Genomic DNA, 20,237 nt, shown 5'->3' on the forward strand with positions numbered 1-20,237 from the left:
GGGCGAGTCCCCAACGAAGGAGCCCAAGCTGACTGCCACCAGCGCCCACCTTCCAAGTTCTGCAGGGGTCAGGGACAGTGGAGTGCCCAAGCTCAGACTGGAGGTTTAGTCTTCTGCAGGGCTGGACCCCTGGCCAGGGCACCACGAAGGGGAGCAGGGAGGAGGGACAGAGGCCATGTGGAGGACAGATGAGTGGGCATAGTGAGACGTGTGGTCAGAAAGTGGGAGTTCTGTGTTCAGCGTCTTGGAGGGCAGCCTCTTTCCAGTGATGTGAGATACCAGGAGATCTCGCTGGTGAAGAAGGGCACAGAAGGGTGCGGCCTATAGGACAAAAGCAGGCCAGGTGTGGGCCTCTCCAGGTTGGACCAGTACCACTGGACCACAACCTAGGAAGCCGGGGGAGCAGCAGCCCATTGCACCTTCAGCCCGAAGAGAATCGGGGCTCTGTGAGGCCGAGGAAATGGGGCACAGCTAATGATACCCCCAGAGTCTGCTCAGTTCATCAGTGGGCAGGTGTGCACTGACTGGGGCTGTAGGGCAGCAAGGGAGAAGCTGCAGCCGATCTGGGGAAGTAACATGCCATATCTCCTCCAGGAGACACACAGGCCTCCTCTAGGCTTCCGCAGCTTCTTTCACAGAGTGAGTCCCTCATGAGGAAAAGCCCCCTTTCCACATCTGTTTCTGGCCCAGTCCCCTGAGTAGCACAGTGCCAGATCTATATCATGTGCATGCAGTAATTAGCATAAGATCCTGGGTACATAACAGTGAGCTTGTGTTGGAAGCTCTCTGTGCAGCTGGATCCCAGAACTCCCTGTGTTTGGTTTTAATTTGGGGATTTGGGCACCATAGCTTCTTTTCTTAGATATGACCTGGAGGTTTTTATCTTTCTCTCTGATGATCCTGGGGTTTGGAAATCTCAGGTTTCTTAGGTTAAGTGATCAAACTGATCTTCCAGTTCAAGGGGTCCCTGAAGGGCTGGAGACTGTCGAGGTGGCAGAGGGAGGCTCTCTGAGAGAGAGAGGTCCACTCCAGGTCCACTGGAGGAGGCCCTACTGCCACCCCTAGGGGTGGCCAAACCCCTTCTGTAGTCAAGACACATCACCCTAAGCATCCTCCTGCCTGCGGAGGCTCTGAAGACCAGATAGGTCTTCCTAACATCCTCCCGCCCTCGTGACCCTCTATATGTGCTTCGACCCCTTGGGAGAGCTGAAAGAAGATGAGTTTGCCTTTGGCAGGTGGGACTGAAGTGGCCATGAAAGTGATTTAAGTGCTTCCCGTGTGGGTAGCCAGGACCGGTCCCTAAGCACACCCTCTTCTTGCATAAGTCACTGAAGCTTCCAGCTTGGTCAGGTGCCTGTGCCACAGTGACCTCTGTGGGCTGTGGAGTTGGGTACCCCACCAGCTATTACAGATTCCTCCTGTTTTGCAGGCCTACCTCGATCTCGGAGCCAGACATGCCTGCCAGAGCTGCTGCGTTTTCTGGGCCAGAACGTACATGCCAGGAAGAATAAGAACGTCGACATTCTCTGGCAAGCTGCTGAGGTAGTACCCTCGTTATACTGAGGAAAAGAATGGGATTGTGGTACTTGCTGCCAATAGTCGTAATTATGATAATAAATCAGAATCTCAGCCAGGAGTGGAGAGAGCAAATTTCTCTCCATGGAATATGTCGAGAAATCTGGAGGATACTGAAAGGTGCCTATGAGTTCATTACTTTAGGGCTGCCTGAATTTCAGTGAGCTAGACACAGACTCTATCCCCTGGGGCATTTAATAAGCAGGCTGATGACAGTTGTCACCTCCAGAAGCCTGGGCAATCTTTACCAGCTACAATGCACTGCCTGCTGCATCTTTTAATAGCTTCAGAGATAGACCATGGGGACCCTTGCAGTCTCTTTATACAGTGTTTTTTTGTTTTTTTTTTTTACATTGCAGTTCAAATCTCCTCTTTTCCCAAGTACTTCCAGTATTTTCTCATAAATGTTCTTGTGGAGTTCCAGAGGTAGACATTCACTCACTTCTGTCGAGGGGTGACCTTAACCAGTCTCCACGGCAGCACTGTGACCTGTCCAGCATGGGGACTCGCACACGTAGGCTCAGGAGCACGAGTGATCACTAGACGGCATTCCAGCTCCTGGCCTGGCCTGAGCACAGGGGAGGGATGGGTGTCCGCTCTGCCCCTGGAGGAGGCAGACACACCACACAGCCCACTCACGCCTGGTTCCCCCCAGTTCACAGAGCCTAAGAAGCCATTAGGAGGACTGTCTTCCCACTCCTCCCCTCATGGCTTTCCTGGGCTACTCATTCTAGAGCTTTCCTGTTCTCCTCATCAAGAAGGTGTTCCTCTCTACCTCAGGTCTCTTCCACTGCAGCAGACAGTGAGCTGGTCATGGTGCTTGGCTGCTGTTCCGGAGACCCTGTATTTGAGGGCCTGTCTTCATGGAGCCCTGTCTTTGAACATCCCCCTTCTTTGCACCTCTCAAGGCCTCCCATCCCCAGTTTGATCAGAGCTGCCCTCCTTTTCTTACTTCTTTTCATTTCTGTGTATAAAGAATGGGTCCCTGGCTAAACAGGATATCGTTGGTCAGGTCTAGGCCCTCATTTCGTGGATGGGGAGACTGGACAGAGCTCCAGAGCTGGCTCCTGGCCTCCTGGAGGCTGGAGGCCTGAGCCTGGCACACAGCCCCCTCATGCAAAAATGCACCTCTGGTCACCCCTGCCTGCCTTCTGGAGTCTCATGTTAGTTCTGGATATACCATCTGTACGTGTAGACGTCCTTTGAACCTATCTGTGGTTCTAGCTTGTGCCATGTGTCTGGGTCATGAACTCTGCTGCTTGGAGAATTCAGTGAGCAGGTGCATATTCAGCCTCCCATCATTTGGATTGTGTCGCTCTTCGCTGAGCTTAGGGGTTTGCTTAGTGTCTTTCTTTTTTTTCTTTCCTTTTAAAATTTTTTTGTCTGTTCTCAAAAGAAGCCTGTCTTCCTTCTGATGGTCTTGGCTGAACTTGTTTGGGCCTTTTCTCTTTCTTCTTTCTCTAGACACTGTGCTTAGGACTGCACTGTGTCCTCTGCTTACCTAGTGGTATTCCTGGCAGTGGCTGCATGTTCTTGGCTTTGCTGGCCTGGGAAGCAGGCGTGGGACCACCTCCAGGGCACTGCAGTGGATCGGATATTTCTTTGGAGTGCGACAGGCTACCGGAACTCACTGTCATCTAGTTTTGATTTTTCACAAAATACCAGTATTGTTCTCAAGGCATGGTACCTGGTACAGGTCCATAATCCCTCATCTGAAGCTCTGTGGGTAGATGTTTTGGAATTCACAGATTTATATTTTAGAAGGGTGATTTGGTATACTGTTGGTGCACATATGTGTAACACTGTGCACATCACGTCTTTGATGTGATACCCACACATGATTGACGATCCCCAGGGGAGTCTCGGGCAGCGCTCTGGAACCAAACTCATTAATATTGCCTTATTAAAAAATATGAATGTTTATACAGAATGGGATAAATGAAGATCATGAGTAGCCTCACATCAACTCCTATCTGGTTGGACTGCCAAATGAAGCTGCTGTAAACTTAAAAATCTTTTGTTTTAGGGCTTTCTCCTCTTGGGGACTGTGTACCTAGAATTATATCTAGTGGTACAAAGAAAATGCCCCAAATGTCCTTCCTATGGGGACAGAAGGTGCCCTGCGTGGCTTTTCCTCAGGCTGGAGGCCGCCACACTCTGAGCTCCCCACTTGTGAAGGGGAGAGTGCACTGACCCCTGCCCGGCCCTGAGTGAGGTAGAGGACGGTGGAGGGCCTGTGGGGCCTGACCATCAAGAGGTGGCTGAGGGGAAGCTCTTCTGAGGTCTTCCCATCTGTGCACATGCAGAGGAGAGCAGAGACAGCGGGTCTGGGCTACACCTTCCAGAAAGGCCTGGAGACTCGGCCAGGGGTGTGGCATGCTGGGAGCTGCTCTGACCTCCCTAGCTGGGCTTTGCTGCCCTCCTCTGCCCAGGGCCTGTAGCACAGGTCTGACCGTGATGAGATGGCCTGGGCATGTTCTGGAAGAGGGCAGCTGGTACAGTCAGCGCACAGATGGTGATGCCCCAAAAAAGAAGCGGGAGGCTAGGCCTGGAAGGAACAGCCACTGGGGGGAGTCACATGAGGGAGGGAGACAAAGTCACTGGGGACAGAGAGGGTCCCACAGGCAGTGACCTCATTTCTGATGCTGGTTCTGGCCGGACGTGAAGTCGGGGAGCAGAAGTGTTGGGAACGCTGGTCCTGGGAGTTGGCCTGGCCACGTGCCACCGCTGACTGTCCAGAGCCCATGTCCCGTGCAACTCGTCTTTCCATTCTGTGGCATCTGTCCCTCCAAGCACAGCCTGCATTCCTGTTGCAGGTCTGCCGCCGCCTTAACGGGGTCCGGTTCACCAGCTGCAAGAGCGCCAAGGACCGCACGGCCATGTCAGTGACGCTGGAGCAGTGCCTGATCCTGCAGCACGAGCACGGCATGGCCCCACAGGTGTTCACCCAGGCCCTGGAGTGCATGCGCAGGTGAGTCCCGCTGCCCAGGCCGCCCGTCCCGCCTGCCCCGGGCTCCGTGTAAACTGCAGATGAGCCGGTCCCGCTGGGCGCCCCCAGCCCTGGGCCCCTTGACTCCCAGCAGCACGCTGTGGTTTGACTTTGGAAAATTCTCTGACGTCTGCCAAGTCAAACTGTCGGTGGTCTCAAATTGAGACCTGTTCTCTTTAAGTCTGGGGGATAGGAGAGCCAACAGTCTGGGGGATAGGAGAGCCAACAGTCTCTAATGCGCAGGGCTGCTCTGAAAGCAGGTGCCCTCAGGGCAAGCTTAGGAGTCAGGGCGTGGCCCAGGGAAATCCAGTCTGGCTGCCTGCGAGTCCTTGGGCGTGAGGCTGGCCCTCAGCCCCCTGCCTTGCTGCTAGTGGGAGCGAGGGCCAGGCCTTCCTCAGCAGGCACCTACTGTTTCCAACATGCGCATTAGCTCCTCGCAAACTTGAGCGAAGAAAGGGCGTCTGCAGGTTGCACCGGTTTGCTCCGCTTCTTCTTTAGCCGTCGACACGGTTTGCTTTTCTTAGCAAAGTGTCAAATGAGTGTCTTATAGTAACAGCAGCAGCCCCCCACCTGTCCGTGTGCCGTGGCGACCTCACCCTAATGATGTTCTGATTCTGAGGCAGCAGGCGTGTTTGCAGAATGAAACCCGGGACTAAAAACTGTCTACTGTTGATCGATGCCTTGTTTCAAGCGCTGCTGGGGAGCACCTTACCTCACATACCAAAAGAAAGGATAAGAAACCTGGTTTTCCCGTCTCCTTCAATGTAGCCACCAATGCTGTCAAAGTCTCGTTTCCAACGGTCACTCCTACTGAATGTTCTGTATCATTTGTCCTCTCACCAAATTCTTTAAAGCGTTTGATTCTCTTATCCTTTCTGTATGTTTCTGCCGTTTGACCTTCTCACAATGACCCACAAAAGTGATGCCTGAGCTCCTGCCTCTTGATAATAGCATTTTGTAGGAATGGAAGTATGTTGTCCCTGTTTGTCTTTTCCACATTCATCCAAACCCCTATCTGTGACCCCGGGGCTTTGATTCATGCACGGATGGAAAGTTCACCACCTTCCCTGGGCTGGGCCTCAGGGAGGCAATGGAGACTCTCTAGACACCTGCCCAGGCATCCTTAGTCAACCTGTCCTCACAGCCTGTACTTCAGGCTCAGTGTCCCTGATGCCATGAGGGAGGCAGGGCCTGGGCTTCCAGGCATGCACGTCTGTACCCTGTGAGTGAGCTGCGAGGTGCTACGAGGGGCCACCTTGGTGAGATGCAGGCCTCCGTTAGAGAAGAAGCACAAAAAGTAGAAGGAAACGGAGATACCTGTGGTTGTTGGAGCAAAGATTAGGATAAGGTATGCTCCGACCAGGCCCTGAGTCAGGTGTACAGTCCATGTGTAGACAGCTGTCCAGTCCCGGCTTCTGGAACAAATGTGATTGAGAAAAACAATTCATTCTGCCTGCATCTGAGCACAGAGGTCTCAGGAGGCCTGGGAGAACAAGGCTCCTTAGAAAGACACCGGGGCAGCCACATCTACCAGCCTGTGGCCTGTCTCAGGGCTGTGTGGGCAGTACCCACACATGCACAGATTGGCTGCTGTGGCTTTCAGCACACTCCACACGTGCTCACCTAAGAAACTGATACTCCTTATAGCAAAATTTTAAAATATGAATAAGCCCCTATACCAGTTTTTCTCATACCCCCCCCCAGAATCCTCCGTCTTCCTTCTGTTGACAAGCAGCCGTGCTCGTGTTGACGCCTCCTCTTTCAGCTGTGGATGCGTACATACAAGCACATGGGCGGGAGTGCAGTTAACACACATGCCAGATCGCCAGGCCCCGAATCACAGCACACCCGTGCGTGAACAGACGCAGCTCTGGGTGCAGTTATGCCTGTTGTTTGAGCCTACTTTTTTCAGTTAGCTTTCTTGGGAGCATTTTTTCAGGTTAATAAGTGGAGACCTTACGATTTTGAGCACACCGTAGTGTTTCGGTTTGCTGCCATTGACCGTCTAAGCTGAAGGTGGTTTCCTCCACCTCAGACAGGGGGTGGGGTGTCCTTGTGTATGCTCCTGGCCTTTATAGATTTCTAATACAAATCATCACACTCTCACCCCCTGTCCCAAGTGCCTGCTTGTGCACCCTCCGGGTGCTGTCGTGCCTGTCACTCGTCAGTGCGCTTCCAAGTCTGTAAAGTCAGTGTTGCTTTCCTGGGTCACAGGTGAGGACCCCGCAGTCTTGCCTAGGGCACGACCTTCCTCCCTGGGCCTCCCTCGGCCTCTCTAAACCTCCCCCCTCCATCTCCATTTAATGGAAGTCTTTTTAAAGTGTTCCTGTTTGTTTTTCTGGTTTTTCTGAAATTTCTGCAATAAACATATAATCTTACTTAACTAATCATGTTGGATATTATGACACAAGAACAAGCTCGATCACAGCCCCCCTGCACCCGCTCCCGGAACCCAGTAGTTCCAGCAGCCGGGGCTCTGTGCTCACTGCCGCCTTTCGGCCTGACCGCGTTGCAGTTCAGACCGTCACGCGTGTGGGTTGTTTTAAGGTGATTTTCTGAACTCTTCCCTGTGGGGGGAAGACATGCATTTGTCCATAGACAGCAAGCCTGAGGTGGCTGGGTCACTAGCCAGTATTTCTGGCTGTAGCGTGGCCAGGACCTGTGGCTCAGCTGGGAGCCCTAAGGAGGCAGCAGAAAATACTGGGCCATGCCTTGAGTGGAAGAATGCATTTTGGTTCTCTTGCTTTCTCGCTTGCATCTTACCAGATGGAAGAGTAGAGCATGCAGGCAAGGGTGCAGGGGGGAGAGAGGGGGTGGGGTAAGGGGGCAAAGCTGACACTCTGGCCTTGTTTCTCCCGGAGGCCCAGGATGAGCAGTGGCCAGGGCTGTGCCAGGAAATGCTTAACAACCAGCTCCCCGCCTCCACCACAGCCAAAAACAGCCCTAATCTATAGTGTTCGCATAAATACTCCCACCGGGGCTTATTTCCAGCTACCGGTGTGATGTCACAGAACATGGAGCTGGGGAAGGACGCATACACCCAGCTCCTGCCAGCCATCACAGCCAATGCCCGCTCACTGCTCGTGCTGCCTCTCTGTCCCCTACCCAGGGCCTGAAACGCTCACAGAGTGGGTCTTCCCAAGTAGCCACCGTGACACCACCTCTGTCCCCCGAGACTGCCCTGGCTGGGAAAGTGTCCCCAGTCTGAACGGCACATCATGCAGGGCCATTCCAGGGCTTCCGAGCTCCTCTGGGAAAGCACAGGAGAAGTCTGCTTGAGCAAGGACCTCAAGCCACTTCTCTCTGGGTGGACCCTCAGAGGACACATGCGGCATCCTGGCATCCCTGCTGCGTCTGTGGCAGTGTCACCACTTTGGTGGACGTTCGTAGAGGCTATGGCTCCAGAGTATATATTTTATATATATGTATATATGTATACATATATTGCACCTCGGTGTATATTTTTCTGGGGCACCAAAAGGGGGAAAACACCCAGATTTCTGATGTGAGCTTGGTTGGCTTCCGTGGTTGGAGGTCAGCCTGTAGAACAGTGACTTGAACTTTCGGGGACACGGGCGGCTCGTGCTCAGCCACTGCTCAGCCTAACCGCCAGAGCGGGCCTGGGGAGAGCTCAGACTGGTATTTGAGGTAAATCGTCGTTGTTTGAATGGTTCATCAAGAGGCAGCTTTGGCAAAGTTGGTCACACCCCTCCCCTCTCCACCCCTGCTCAGGCATCTGTGAGAAGGTCAAACCACCCCCTCCCAATGGTTCTTCATGTTCAGCTTGCTTCTTGAAATTCATGTCTTGGCAGCATGTGAGAGCATGGCAGGGCAGCATGGAGTTGTGCTTGGCCAGCCGAGAGAGCGCGAACATGGAAAACCATTTAGTCAACCTACATGTGTTTGTTTTCGGTAGACGACAGTATTTTTTCTTATTTTCACTTCTCTTTCTCTCCTTTCTTCTTGTGACTGTGCTGGTTTTGTTTTGGTACCCCTTCCACACCCTTTTCTGCACATCATCTTTTCTTTCTCTTGTGACTCCATCCCATTTTTTTTGTTTAACTCTTACTGTTTGGTTTTCCTCTTTTTTCCATACTTTTGATACAATTCATTGCATGTGTCCTCCCCCCCCTTTATTTCCTTTGCCTTTTTCTTTTCCTTTCTCCCAAACTTTTTCCTTTTCACAGCATTGGAACACGGGAGGTAGTCACCCAGAAGAACTTGAGCGGCCTGGTGCCCATCCGAGACTTAAGACTAGACCCCAGCCTCCTCTGTTCCATCCCTTTGTTAGCCCTGAGCCCCAATTTACTGATTGTGTGGCTCTTCCTCAGCATAGCGTACCTGGTGACCAAATTGCGTTGCAAATGAGTACCATTGCGAAAAGCAGTACTAAGTCACAAGAAAAACAAAAGTGCCAGAGTATGTCCAGCTACCTGTGTACCTGACTGGACAGAAGGAATGTGTCAAAGCGTGGTCTGCCGAGAAATATTTCATGCCTTACAGTTTGACGTTTTGTTGTTCCGAACTGTAAATACCTGCCAAATTATTTCACCGAGAGGACTCGTGCGTTTAAATGCCATCGAGTTTTCAGTGCTTGTAACATGTCCTTACAGTGCCCTGTCACTGCACCGTTTAGCTGGCCTGGAGTTAACTTGTACCAAATCTCTCACCTTCTGATGTAAAACTATTTATTACCTGTATATCTCCTGTGCCCTGTTTCTGAGAGAAGGGGCCTCTGTCTGAAGAGAATTTGTATATTTGATACTATTCTTTAATGTACTGCTAACCTTTCCTTTCCTTCTGAAGAGATACAAAAGTGATAGTTAGATGCTTTATAACCGACCCATCTAGATCCACATATTCAATAGGACGTGTACTTTCTGCTTTCATTTCAAAGCATAGTCCCTGAACTCACAGTAGCAAATACTGTGCAGAATCATAACATTTCTACTTGTGTTTATAATTTCCGGTTTGAAACGCCCGAAAGCTGTGACCGAGTTGCCCGTTGTGCCCAGTCAGGCCCATTAAAGTAACAAACTGCATGTGACTTTCGACTTACTCTTTGAAATCTTTAAGGATCACTAGACTGGTTACAGGAATCAGTGCAGATAAGAACAAAAGGCTGTTAAAGTTAAATACATTTATTTTTCATAAAGCAGTAGGTTTCATTTTAAAAAAATCAAATGTGGTTAATAATGGTAATTTTGAAAAAAAAAAAAAAAAAAAAAGTTCCGAAAATGGAAGCCTAACCTTTGGCCACTTGTGGTAGATGGAAATGTGAGAGAGAGAAGGAGTTGCTTGGGTTTATGCTATTAGCACTCTTTGTGTAACTTGGAAATGCCCAGGAAACAAGGTGGTTCGTAACCTTAACTTTCACATTTGGCAGAGGAGTCGTCGAACGTCTGTAAAGGTAACAGAATAAATTAGGGAGAAATTCCATGGATTCTGTGTAAGAACTGCTCCGTGGCTTCTCTGTTTTCCAGTTCAGACGATGCCGTATTCTGTTTTTGCTTGCCAGCCGGTTCCCCCATACACTGGACTTTATGAAAGTGGATTTCTTTTTACCAGGCTAGAAAAATTAGAGTGAATTTAAAGAAGCTGTCTTTTCCAGAAACTTTACACCCATGCATACACACAAACCCAGTCCACCACAAAATCTGCCCCCTCACTTCCCTCTCCCAGGATGTCCAGAACTTACTCTGGGGACTTCTCTGATTTGGCATCAGTTCTGAGTCTGCGTTCTAGGAATGGTAGATGTGGTTGGCAACGGATGATAAATACTAGACTCAAGCTAAATTCTGAGAATTCATACACCTTCTCACACCCTGGGGAGGCCCTTCTTTCCTAGACCTCCCGAGCACTGCAGGAGCCTTTGGGCAGGGTTCCTACCTGTAGGGGGAAGCCAGTCTTCTCACGAGTGCCATGTGGCCACTCTGTATTTTCCAGAACAACTGAAGTGGCTGTACTGGGGCATAACTCCTGACACTCCTCACTGGGGAGTCTCACTGGATGCCAAGTGACAAGTGATGTTAAGTTGTAGCAACACAACACTAGTCACTGATCTGTGATTCTTTGAGAGGTATGTTCACCTCCTGCCTCCTTCAAATTAAAGTGTGTGCGTCAGCACTCCAAGATTTGAAAGAGAGAAAGTAGAGTCCACAGGCCCTTTCAGCTCCAGTTCCACAGCTTCCCAGTCCCTGCTCTGGTTGAGGTGCTCCTGATGCCTCTTGGCGGTAGCATGTACCTGTGCCCATCTCCAGGCCTGGCGGAGGCTATGCACCCACGAGGGAGGCCCTTCTGACTACAGATAGCACTCTCTCTGCTCCCTGGGCCTGTGGGTGCTCCCCTGCCACTCCCCAGAGATTCCTCCCAGGATCCCCCCACCCAGCTAAGGGAGGCCATAGCCAGCTAGAGAAGCCCTTCTCAGCCTGTTCCTCGCTGCTGTGGTGCCAGCCAGACCTTCCTGCCCTGTGTAGAATTGGCTGCCAGGTTGACAGAGAAATAAATTGGAAAGGAGAGAAGATAAGGTTCTTCGTTTTTCTCTTCAGGGGCTGAGCCAAAAGGCCATACATTCTACCTGTTTCCTGTCATGAAGGCTAGCACAAGAAAGAACACCAGGAGATCAGCCTAGGCTCTGAATTACTGTTGCCATCTCTCTTCAGAACTCTGAGGAAAGAGACTCATTGTGCTCGCCCTTTGTGCTGAGTTTTAGCATCACTGAGGCTCTCTGCTTAGGAAATCAGACTAAATATAGATCTGAAAATCTTTCTGCTTCAGTGAAAAATAGACTGGCTGAAACAAACATGGGAAGATGATTCACAAAAGGGGAGTCTGGTATTTGGTTATGGTGTTCGGCCTGCTTCTGAGGTGATGCTGGCCCCGGGCAGGACATTGTCATTGGCCACCAATCCTAGGTACTCAGGATCACTAGACCCCAGTGCATCTAGACGAATTCTAAAGTGGAAGTTCCACACCTGACAGGGAGAACCAGAGGAGTCCCCCAAATTAGTTGTCATCTGGGTTTCTGTTCCAATTTCTCATTCAAAAAATGGATATCCTTGAAAAGAAAGAATTTACCTAGGGAAGAAAAACAATGGTGGAGCTTTGAAATAGTAAAATCCCTCTTTCTAAAATCTATGCAAGACCTTTTCAGTGTCTGCTCTTGGCCCCTAAGAACGGTGCTGCCGATGTGATGGGTGAAAGTGTTCTACTGTAAGGGCAGAAGGCTGGCCCCTGCGGCAGGAAAGGCCAGTTAGCACGGCACACCTCTCCCCTCTGCACATGTCAGTCTCATGTGCTAGTACCCAGGCTTGTGCAAGCAAGTTGGGACAGTGTCGGCATGTCATCAGCCTCCGCCATCAGATTTTGTAAATTCAGAACATTTGAGGGAAAGTGAATCCGATTTGCTTTTAAAAATTAAATTGCATTGTGAGGGTAACCTTAATTACAAATCCATGTATTGTATATTCAGCCAGTTAAACCAGTAGCTTCTTTAACATATGTAAATAAAAGATAATGTTGAAGTGGACAAATTCTTCTTTGCTCCTCAAAGCAGTTTGGCATTTACTAGTGATAGGTGGTCCTTGAAAAGTGTGTCCATTTATATATAAATAGAGAAGCCATATCTGAAACAGTTTGGTAATGTGAAAGCTTCCAAAGATGAAATAAGACTAACTGTGCATAGGAACCTATAGCTTCTGCTTTAAATGGAATTATATTTTTATCTGATTGCTGGATGTTAGACAGACATGATCGTTCTTTACTCTAGGGGCGTCCTGCTCGTATGGCCTAGGTGTTCAGCTCAGATGACACAGGTCTCACTGAGGGCTTGCGGCTCTGGTGACAAGAAAGCATAGCTAAGTTACTACATTACTTAATAACAAGCAGGTGGTTACTTTTCTAAAATATCTGAACTTATCTTTTGAATAAAGTTACTCTTACCAAAAATATTTTACATGTTCTTGATAATGAGACTGTCATTTTCACTTTAAAAGGCTTGAGCAATTGCCACTGATATTTTTTTAAAATGCATGACATAATGGTCTTCATACGATTTGAAATATTTTTTTTTAAATCACTCTTTCTTGGTAACTCCAAATTTTACATCTCATAATGGGGATTTTTGTACTAAATTTGATAACTAGTCGATTTAATTGCTAGTCAAAGAATAATATAAAAATGTAAAGTTCTACTGTGCTTACAGGAAGTCATTTATATTTAGAACCGCTTTTGCCTGTGAATTTGATGTCTACAGCAGAACAGTTCCCAGAGAACTCCCCTGATGCTCCCACTCGGGAATATGAGGGATGTGAGGCGTGCCTGATGGCTCATCCTCCTCTTTAGCATTTGCTGTGTCCACTGGGTTGCCATGACAACCCTCCAACCAGTACAGCTGGGGATGATGCTGGGAGCAGGCTCTCTAGGGAAGGGCACCTGTGGGCTCTCACTGGCTTAGTGGCATGCCTGTGAGAGGGGACCACAGTAAGGACAGCCCACCCAGAGAAGGCTGCCATGGGGAGATCTCAGTGGGATCACTCCTTCATGACCCTTCTAGCCCTGATGGCTGTGCAGACCCAGCGTGCCACCATTGCATGGGCTCACTGATTGCTTTGCACCCAGGACAGCTGTCTCCTTGGTGGAGATGGCATGTTAGTGCAGCCTTCTCAGCCACATGGCTTTGCTACATACTGAATTCTGCAAGGAAAATGAGCATTTTGAATTTGAGGTGATTAATAGCCATTGCTAATGTAGAAAAATGCAGCTCTTGAAAAGCTTTGGTAAGAGTAGCACCATTTCTTATTCCATTTAATTGGAAATGTAACAGAACCTTTGAACCACTAGTTATGATAGAATCCTCAGACTACTAGACATGACATACATGAAAACCATTCACTTAAAAAACTGAAGTTTGCTTCTACTTAGATACAGCGCTGCCTCTGAAAATGCAGACTCGCAATCCCATCCAGCATGTGTCCATGTCTGTGCTTCTTAGTTGCCTTCCTCGTTCAGAAGCCTGCCATCTTGCGTGCATATTGTTGTAAATGAGTTCAGCACCCATTTGAATTAATCCCATTTTTTTAATGCTATGAAAATAATCAATTCATTTCATCTTAGTTTAAGTCTTTTCTTTTTCCTTTTTTACTGCTGTCATTTCTTGTGCTTGTTTTTTCCCCAGTGAGGGTTGTCGAAGAGAAAATACAATGAAGAATGTTGGAAGTCGCAAATATGCATTTAATTCCCTGCAGCTGAAGGCTTTCCCCAAGCATTACAGGCCTCCCGAAGGGACTTACGGAAAAGTTGAAACATGAACACACGGTTCCTCTAATTAGTTGTTACATACTAAATGTGGGTACCCTCTAGTGTCATATATGAATTCTTCAAGAAGACCTGAAGGATTGGTTTTTATTTTTGTGTTTTTAAAAAAATTTTCTCTAAAAAGTCTATGGAGCATGTTTTCCACTGGAATCAGTAGGAGGTAATGTTTGGCTCAATAGTGTGGATTGTAGCGACTGCCCATTTAAATAGCCTCAGCCATAACCACACAGATATCATCGATAGTTACCTGTATGAATCAAGCTAGATATGTCTGAAATGCTAAGACTTTTTTAAAGCCCACTTAGGCAGCTGCACACCTAACGTATTTTTCTACCGAGTAACTTGAAATTGAGCATTGAAATTACAGTCTACTTTTAAAAACTCTGAATGTAAAACAGTAAGTAATATATTAAATTATTGGATCCTGGCCAGACCAGCAGATATTAAATGTTAATTCAAGTTTTGGGGAAAGAAGCTAGCTCTAGCTCGTGTAGTGAGAGCAAGTGGTTCCGACGAGTTGTCCTGTGACAGCGCAGGTGAAAGCAGAAGGTAAGGTAAAGGTTGCTAAATCAGCCCAAGATAAGACTTCACTGGAAGGTGATACCTGCACAGCAGCCCACACAGTGGGGCCCCCTTCTGTCAGCTGATGCATCGTGGAACAGGGTGTGTGCTGGAGAATGTGAAGCCAGCTGTCCTGTGCTCTTCAACTCTGTGGCTGGTCCTGCCTCCGGGGCACTCCTCTCCTCCTCCCCCGGGTGTTGAGTTCTGTCACTCCAGGACTCAACACGTGACGTGTCTGCTACCTCTCAGACAACAGTGTGGGGCTTTATGCATGTAGGTGCTGGAAATCTAAATATTTTCAGAACAGATGTCCTTTTCCGGGTTTCCCAGTTTATCCTCTTCTAGAAGATGGTGCAGTCATGGTGGACTGTCTGATGAAAGTTTCTCTTAGGTTTGCAGCACTTGTTACTGTCCTCTTCACATTTTATTATATAAGGTGACTATTGAAAAAGTTGAATTTATCTCCTACAGTGAGATTTTGAAAGGGATAAATGGGCCATAAAACTTAGGAATTTCATAGAAAATTATGTCCAGTCATCTATTATAAGATGATGATGATGAGTCTTATCTGCACATAGCAGAGATTGTTTTCCTTAGTTTATATACGTCTATCAGTTCTATTTATCATGATTATTATGTTTACATGTTATTTAAAAGGTTGTAAAAGAAATCTATGTGGAACATATCCATGATGCTGATCCTAATGATTTGTGAACGCCGTGGGAAATTCCTAGGTCTAAAATTTGAGGTGTTACTTGTGGGCTCCTTTAGACGAGGCCTTTGGAAACGTGTGACATACTTGAGCTGCTGAGGCCCAGGCACGGCCACATACTGTCAGAGTAGGTGCACAGGTGAGGGTAGAACTGGATGAAAGACCTTCCAGATCCTTCCTGCGCAGACAGAGCCTGCTTCTCCTGGTGCCTGGTTGGGTGTGAGCAGATGCGGAGGATGCCCCAGGGAGTGATGGCAGCTGCTCATGCCTGTCCCACAGCTGGCTCACTGTGGAGAGTGCAGGCAAAGACACTCCTGTCCCCCAAACCCGCTGTAGAGCTGGCGGCATCTGGCATCACATTCTCCTGCTGTATTGGTCCAGGTTCAAAGACAGTTTCCAGGATGGCTGATTTGGCCTCTTACCCCTCCCCCATTTCATTTAAGTTGTAATTTCTCTAGTACCTACCTAGTTCCATCTTTTCTCATTTTAGCATCATTATCTTTAAAGAATTCCCTTGTCTTTTTAAATTAAATGTTATACATATTGTTTCCAGACTTTTTTTTTTTTTTTTTTGGTCTGAAGAGCATTAAGTACCTGCATTTATCAAAAGGGAATATAGCAAACATTGAGTCGTCTGTTCGCAGTTTTGCATGTGGCACCTTCACGTGAATTATTTTTCCGACTTTGACTTCATGTTAAGGATTGCCGTAAAACTCTAAGACGTGGCTAATGGTGCAGAAGCTGCTGACCTTACTGTATTCCATGTGGGCACTATCCCCGGCCGCGGGAGGCAGGGGGAGCGCGGGGCACCCTCCCCGCGGTGCCGCACCCTCCCCGCACTCGCGGAGCCAGGACACCCCCCACCCTGGCACCTCTACCCCCCACCCCTCATCATGGTGGCTGGGGTTCCTGGGGAGAGGAGCACGGGAGCTGTGAGTCTTCAGCTGCACTGGGGAAGCCTTTTCATAGGTTACCGTCAAATAGACTCCGCCTGGTGTTCCTGAGAAGGTCCCTCATTTAAAAAGAAATGTTGAGACCTACTGAAAACATGGGATGTGACGTGGATTCTAAGCACCTGCAGCACAGTTGCCTTTGGTTTCCTTGAAAAGTGTACAAATATTGTATAATACAGTTTTGTCCCTTCACGGTTGTATTTGCCAAGCTCAGTGCATTAAAGTACTTTTATTTATTTGTTTTGGGTGGGCAGTATTAATATATATAAACATATAGTTACTGTTTTATATATTCTTAGCTCATTCTAAGCCATGTATGCTGTAAATGTGCTAGTCTTTAGAATGACAAATAATAAATAACTGACAAGAACATTAAAGTGGGTGTTGACTGATTCATTCCATTACAGTTAGGAGGACTAGTCTTACGGCCACGTCATTAATAGGAATTGCATCGAGCACTTGTGTGTCTATAAGCGCCAGACCATGACAGACTTCTGTTTTATAATCTTGTTTTCTCTTATTTTGAAGCAGAGGGGTAGTAGGGGGTGGGACTAAGAGCTTGGACTTCAGCTGCAGGAAGTACTGGCTCCCAATCCTGTTCTGCCGCTCGCTGGCTGGTGACTCTGAACTTGTTGCTTGCCCTCTCAGAGCCTCTGTTTGCTCGTGTGTGAAGCATGGACACGCTACTGGTACCTTCTTTGTAAGGCGGTTGTGAGCTGCTTTGGCATTAAGTGTTCACAAGTGTTAGCTGTTTTTCCCTTCCCACATCCATAAATATGGATCATGTCTTCTCTGGGTTGCCTGGTCATCTACTGTGTGACTTCCTATAAAACAGTAGTTCCATTAATGGTTTGATTGTTCGTTATAACCAGAACTGCATCTTGTGCCTTAGTACCTTTTTCTCTGCCCATGTGCCCAGTGATTGCCCTTAAATGAATTCCTGGCAGCAGATATTTACAATTAAAAGATAATTTAAAATTTTAAACATTTTTGACTTTTTAGTGTTACCAAAGTGCTCCCAGAAAATTAAGCTACCACCTATTTTGTTTCAAAGATTTTATTTATTTATTTGACAGATAGAGATCACAAGTAGACAGAGAGGCAGACAGAGAGAGAGGAGGAGACAGGTTCCCCGCTGAGCAGAGAGCCTGACGCGGGGCTTGATCCCACGACTCTGAGCCAAAGGCAGAGGTTTTAACCCACTGAGCCACCCAGGCGCCCCTATTGACAGGTGCCTTTTTCCCTTTATTCTCAGTTTTCATTTCTTTGATGACTGTGAAAATTGAACATCTTTTAAACTTTTACTGATTTTTCTACTTTTGTGGCTTCATTGGAGTGTTGGTCCATTTCACATGCACTGTTTCTAATATATATTAACTCTGTTGTTAAGTTGTGGTTTCAGAACTCATCACTTGTCTTTGGTTTTGTTTATAGTGGGGAGTAGAAAGCTCTTAATTAATTAAATATGCTTGTCTTTTTCGTTTTGGTGCTTGTCCTGAAATCAGGTCCTGGCTTCCCCACTGAGGGGGACAAGGCACCCAGTTCCTTGTCCATGAAGTGGATGTGGTGCAGTGTGCTCAATGAGGGACCACACCAGCCTGTGCCACCTTGTGAAGAAAGCCTCCCTATTGCTAAGATTTGGCAAGTGGGAAGTAACCTTGTCTTATTTTTATTACAGCTGTTACTCCCCAAGCTATGACAGATTCCTGAGATCATAGGATTAGAATATCCACATTTCAGATCCTCCCTTGGACCCCTTTCATGCCTCAGTACTATCCTTGTGATGATTCCTTCCTGCATCAGGCTCCCCGTGGGCCTTTCTGGCCAGTCCAGACACATCTGAACTCAAATGTAGACCTCTGTGATATTTTCACTCTCTGTTGTATAATTTAATGATCAAAAATGCTGGGACAGATTAGAGGGGATAGGAAACATTGCTTATGATTCCACATGTAGGAAGACAATGTCTATATCAGAGAGATGACTTTAGAAAGACAGCACTTCACTACTTCCCCCTTGCCGCTCACCCCTCCCTTGGCTTCCCTGGCCTCACTCTCTCTGCTGGTTGTCCTCCACCCGCCACTAACATTATGGTGTTCCCCAGGGTTCTGTCTGTAACTTTTCTCTGTCTCATTTCAAATGCTCTTCCTGAACAGTCTTAATCATTCCTATGGAGTAAATTGCCACTTATTTGCTAATGACTCCCAAGTTTCTAGGTCCACTCCAGACTCTCTGTAGGTCCATATCCATCTGCACATCTGGCCATCTCCTAGTCATTCTACTTGAGTGTCTACTTTGGGGTCTCACAGCATAGTGACAGCAAAATCATGCTTTCTCTCCAAGCTGGCTGAGCCATCCTCTGATAAATGACCCCACCTTCCACCCAGTGGTGGTCATCTCCCCTCCCTTCCCCATCCCGTGAGCTACTAAGATCTGTATCTCTTCATTACCCCTTCATCCTAACTCATAATTTCACCTCCTACTCACAGCCATGGTCTATGTCCTGTTACCTTAGATCCAGACCACCAGCCCTCAGCCTTCTCATTGCTCTTTTAAGGCTCATCTCAGTCCTGCCATCTGTGGTGATTTCTCTCCAAGATGAGTTGGTCTCTTAAAAAAAAAAAATAATACAAACCAAAAAACAAAACTTGCTCATTCCATTGTGAGTGGAACTGTTATATTGTACTTTTATATGTTTCTACTTCATCCAGCATGTTATTTTGTGTTCACAGTGGCACATGTAATGCCTGTCACTCAAAAATTTTTACTGAATGAAAAGATAAGTAACTGTTTTTTTTGGGGGGGGGTGTTCAATTGAAATTTTTCCTCTTTCACCACTAGACCGTGTTGTAAGTACACGTATATATTTCCCTATATAATCCATCCTTCTAAACAATGACAAGGAGCCAAATCTGACAGGCTCAAAGGAGAAAGCAAACTTAAGAGCAGCAGAGTGTGGCAAACACAGGACAGTGATTTTTCTTTCCAGCGTAAGCAGCGGGGTCTTTGAGGAAAGCCCAGTATTAACAGCAGGTTCACACAGTGTCCTCTCTTGATCTGGATGGTAGTGACATGATAATTTACTCTATAGTTATTTGTTAACAGTATACATTCTGTTCACTTTTCTATATGTCTGTTATATTTAATGATAAAATTAAATATTAACCCATTGTTGTTCAATAAGCAATCTAAAAAGAATTAAGAATACAATTCCATTTACAATAATATAAAAAAGAAAAAGATACTTGGAATTAACCCAATCAAGGAGGCGAAAAAATTACAAAATGTTGCAGAAAGAAAACACCAATAAATGGAAAGACGTCCATGTGAATGGATTGGAAGATTTTATATTGTTAAGATGCCAATACTATCCAAAGTCCTTTACAGATTCAGTGTGCTCCCTATCAAAATTCCACTGGTGTCTTTTGTGGAGTTACAGAAATACATCTTAAAATTGATCTGGAATCTCAAGGGGCCCAGAATAGTGAAAACCATAAAAAAAAAAAAAAAAGTTGGAGGTTGCATACTTCCTGATTTCCAACTCATTACAAAGCTACAGTAATCAAAACAGTGTGGCACGAACATAAAGACAGACATATAGAGCAATGGAAAAGAAGAAAACCCTAGCATATGTGGTCACGTGATTTTCAACAAGGATGCAAAGACCATTCAATGAGCAAAGGGCAGTCTTTTCAACAAATGGTGTTGGGAAAACTGGATATCCCCATGCAAAAGAATGAAATTGGACCCTTCCCTTCCCCTATATACAAAATCATCTCAAACATGATCAAAGATTTAAAAGTAAGAACCAAAACTGTACAATTCCCAGAAGAAAATTTAGGGGAAGAACTTCACTGCATTGGGCAATGACTTGTTGGATATGGCACCAAAAGGACAGGCAACAAAAGTAGAAACAGATACACTGGACTACATCAGAATTTAAAACTGTGTCAACATGGTGAACACAATCAACATAGTGAAAACAAATGAGAGAAAATACCTGCAGATCGTCTCTGCTAAGGGGTTAATATCTAGGATATACACAGAACTCCTAGAACCCCACAACAGAAAGCCTTATTTTATAAGGGGCAAAGAACTTGAATAGCCGTTTCTCCAAAGAAGGTTTACAAAG

The 20,237-nt window shown here is 47.0% G+C and overlaps 1 protein-coding gene across 14 annotated transcripts in view; it reads left to right on the top strand.

Moving 5' to 3' along the window:
• INPP4A (inositol polyphosphate-4-phosphatase type I A) overlaps positions 1 to 16,482 on the top strand; it is a 131,381-nt gene extending 114,899 nt beyond the window's left edge. For 6 of the 14 annotated variants that reach the window (XM_044263856.1, XM_044263858.1, XM_044263866.1 and 3 more), the window contains 3 exons: positions 1,430 to 1,542; positions 4,392 to 4,546; positions 8,752 to 11,106. In XM_044263856.1, coding sequence (XP_044119791.1) covers positions 1,430 to 1,542; positions 4,392 to 4,546; positions 8,752 to 8,932 — 449 coding nt within the window. In that variant the 3' untranslated portion in view covers positions 8,933 to 11,106. The other 8 variants (XM_044263863.1, XM_044263862.1, XM_044263868.1 and 5 more) reach the window with 3 other exon arrangements.
• Positions 16,483 to 20,237: the final 3,755 nt, after the last annotated feature.

The sequence above is a fragment of the Neovison vison genome, chromosome 8, assembly GCF_020171115.1.
Source record: "Neovison vison isolate M4711 chromosome 8, ASM_NN_V1, whole genome shotgun sequence".
Taxonomy (NCBI): domain Eukaryota; kingdom Metazoa; phylum Chordata; class Mammalia; order Carnivora; family Mustelidae; genus Neogale; species Neogale vison.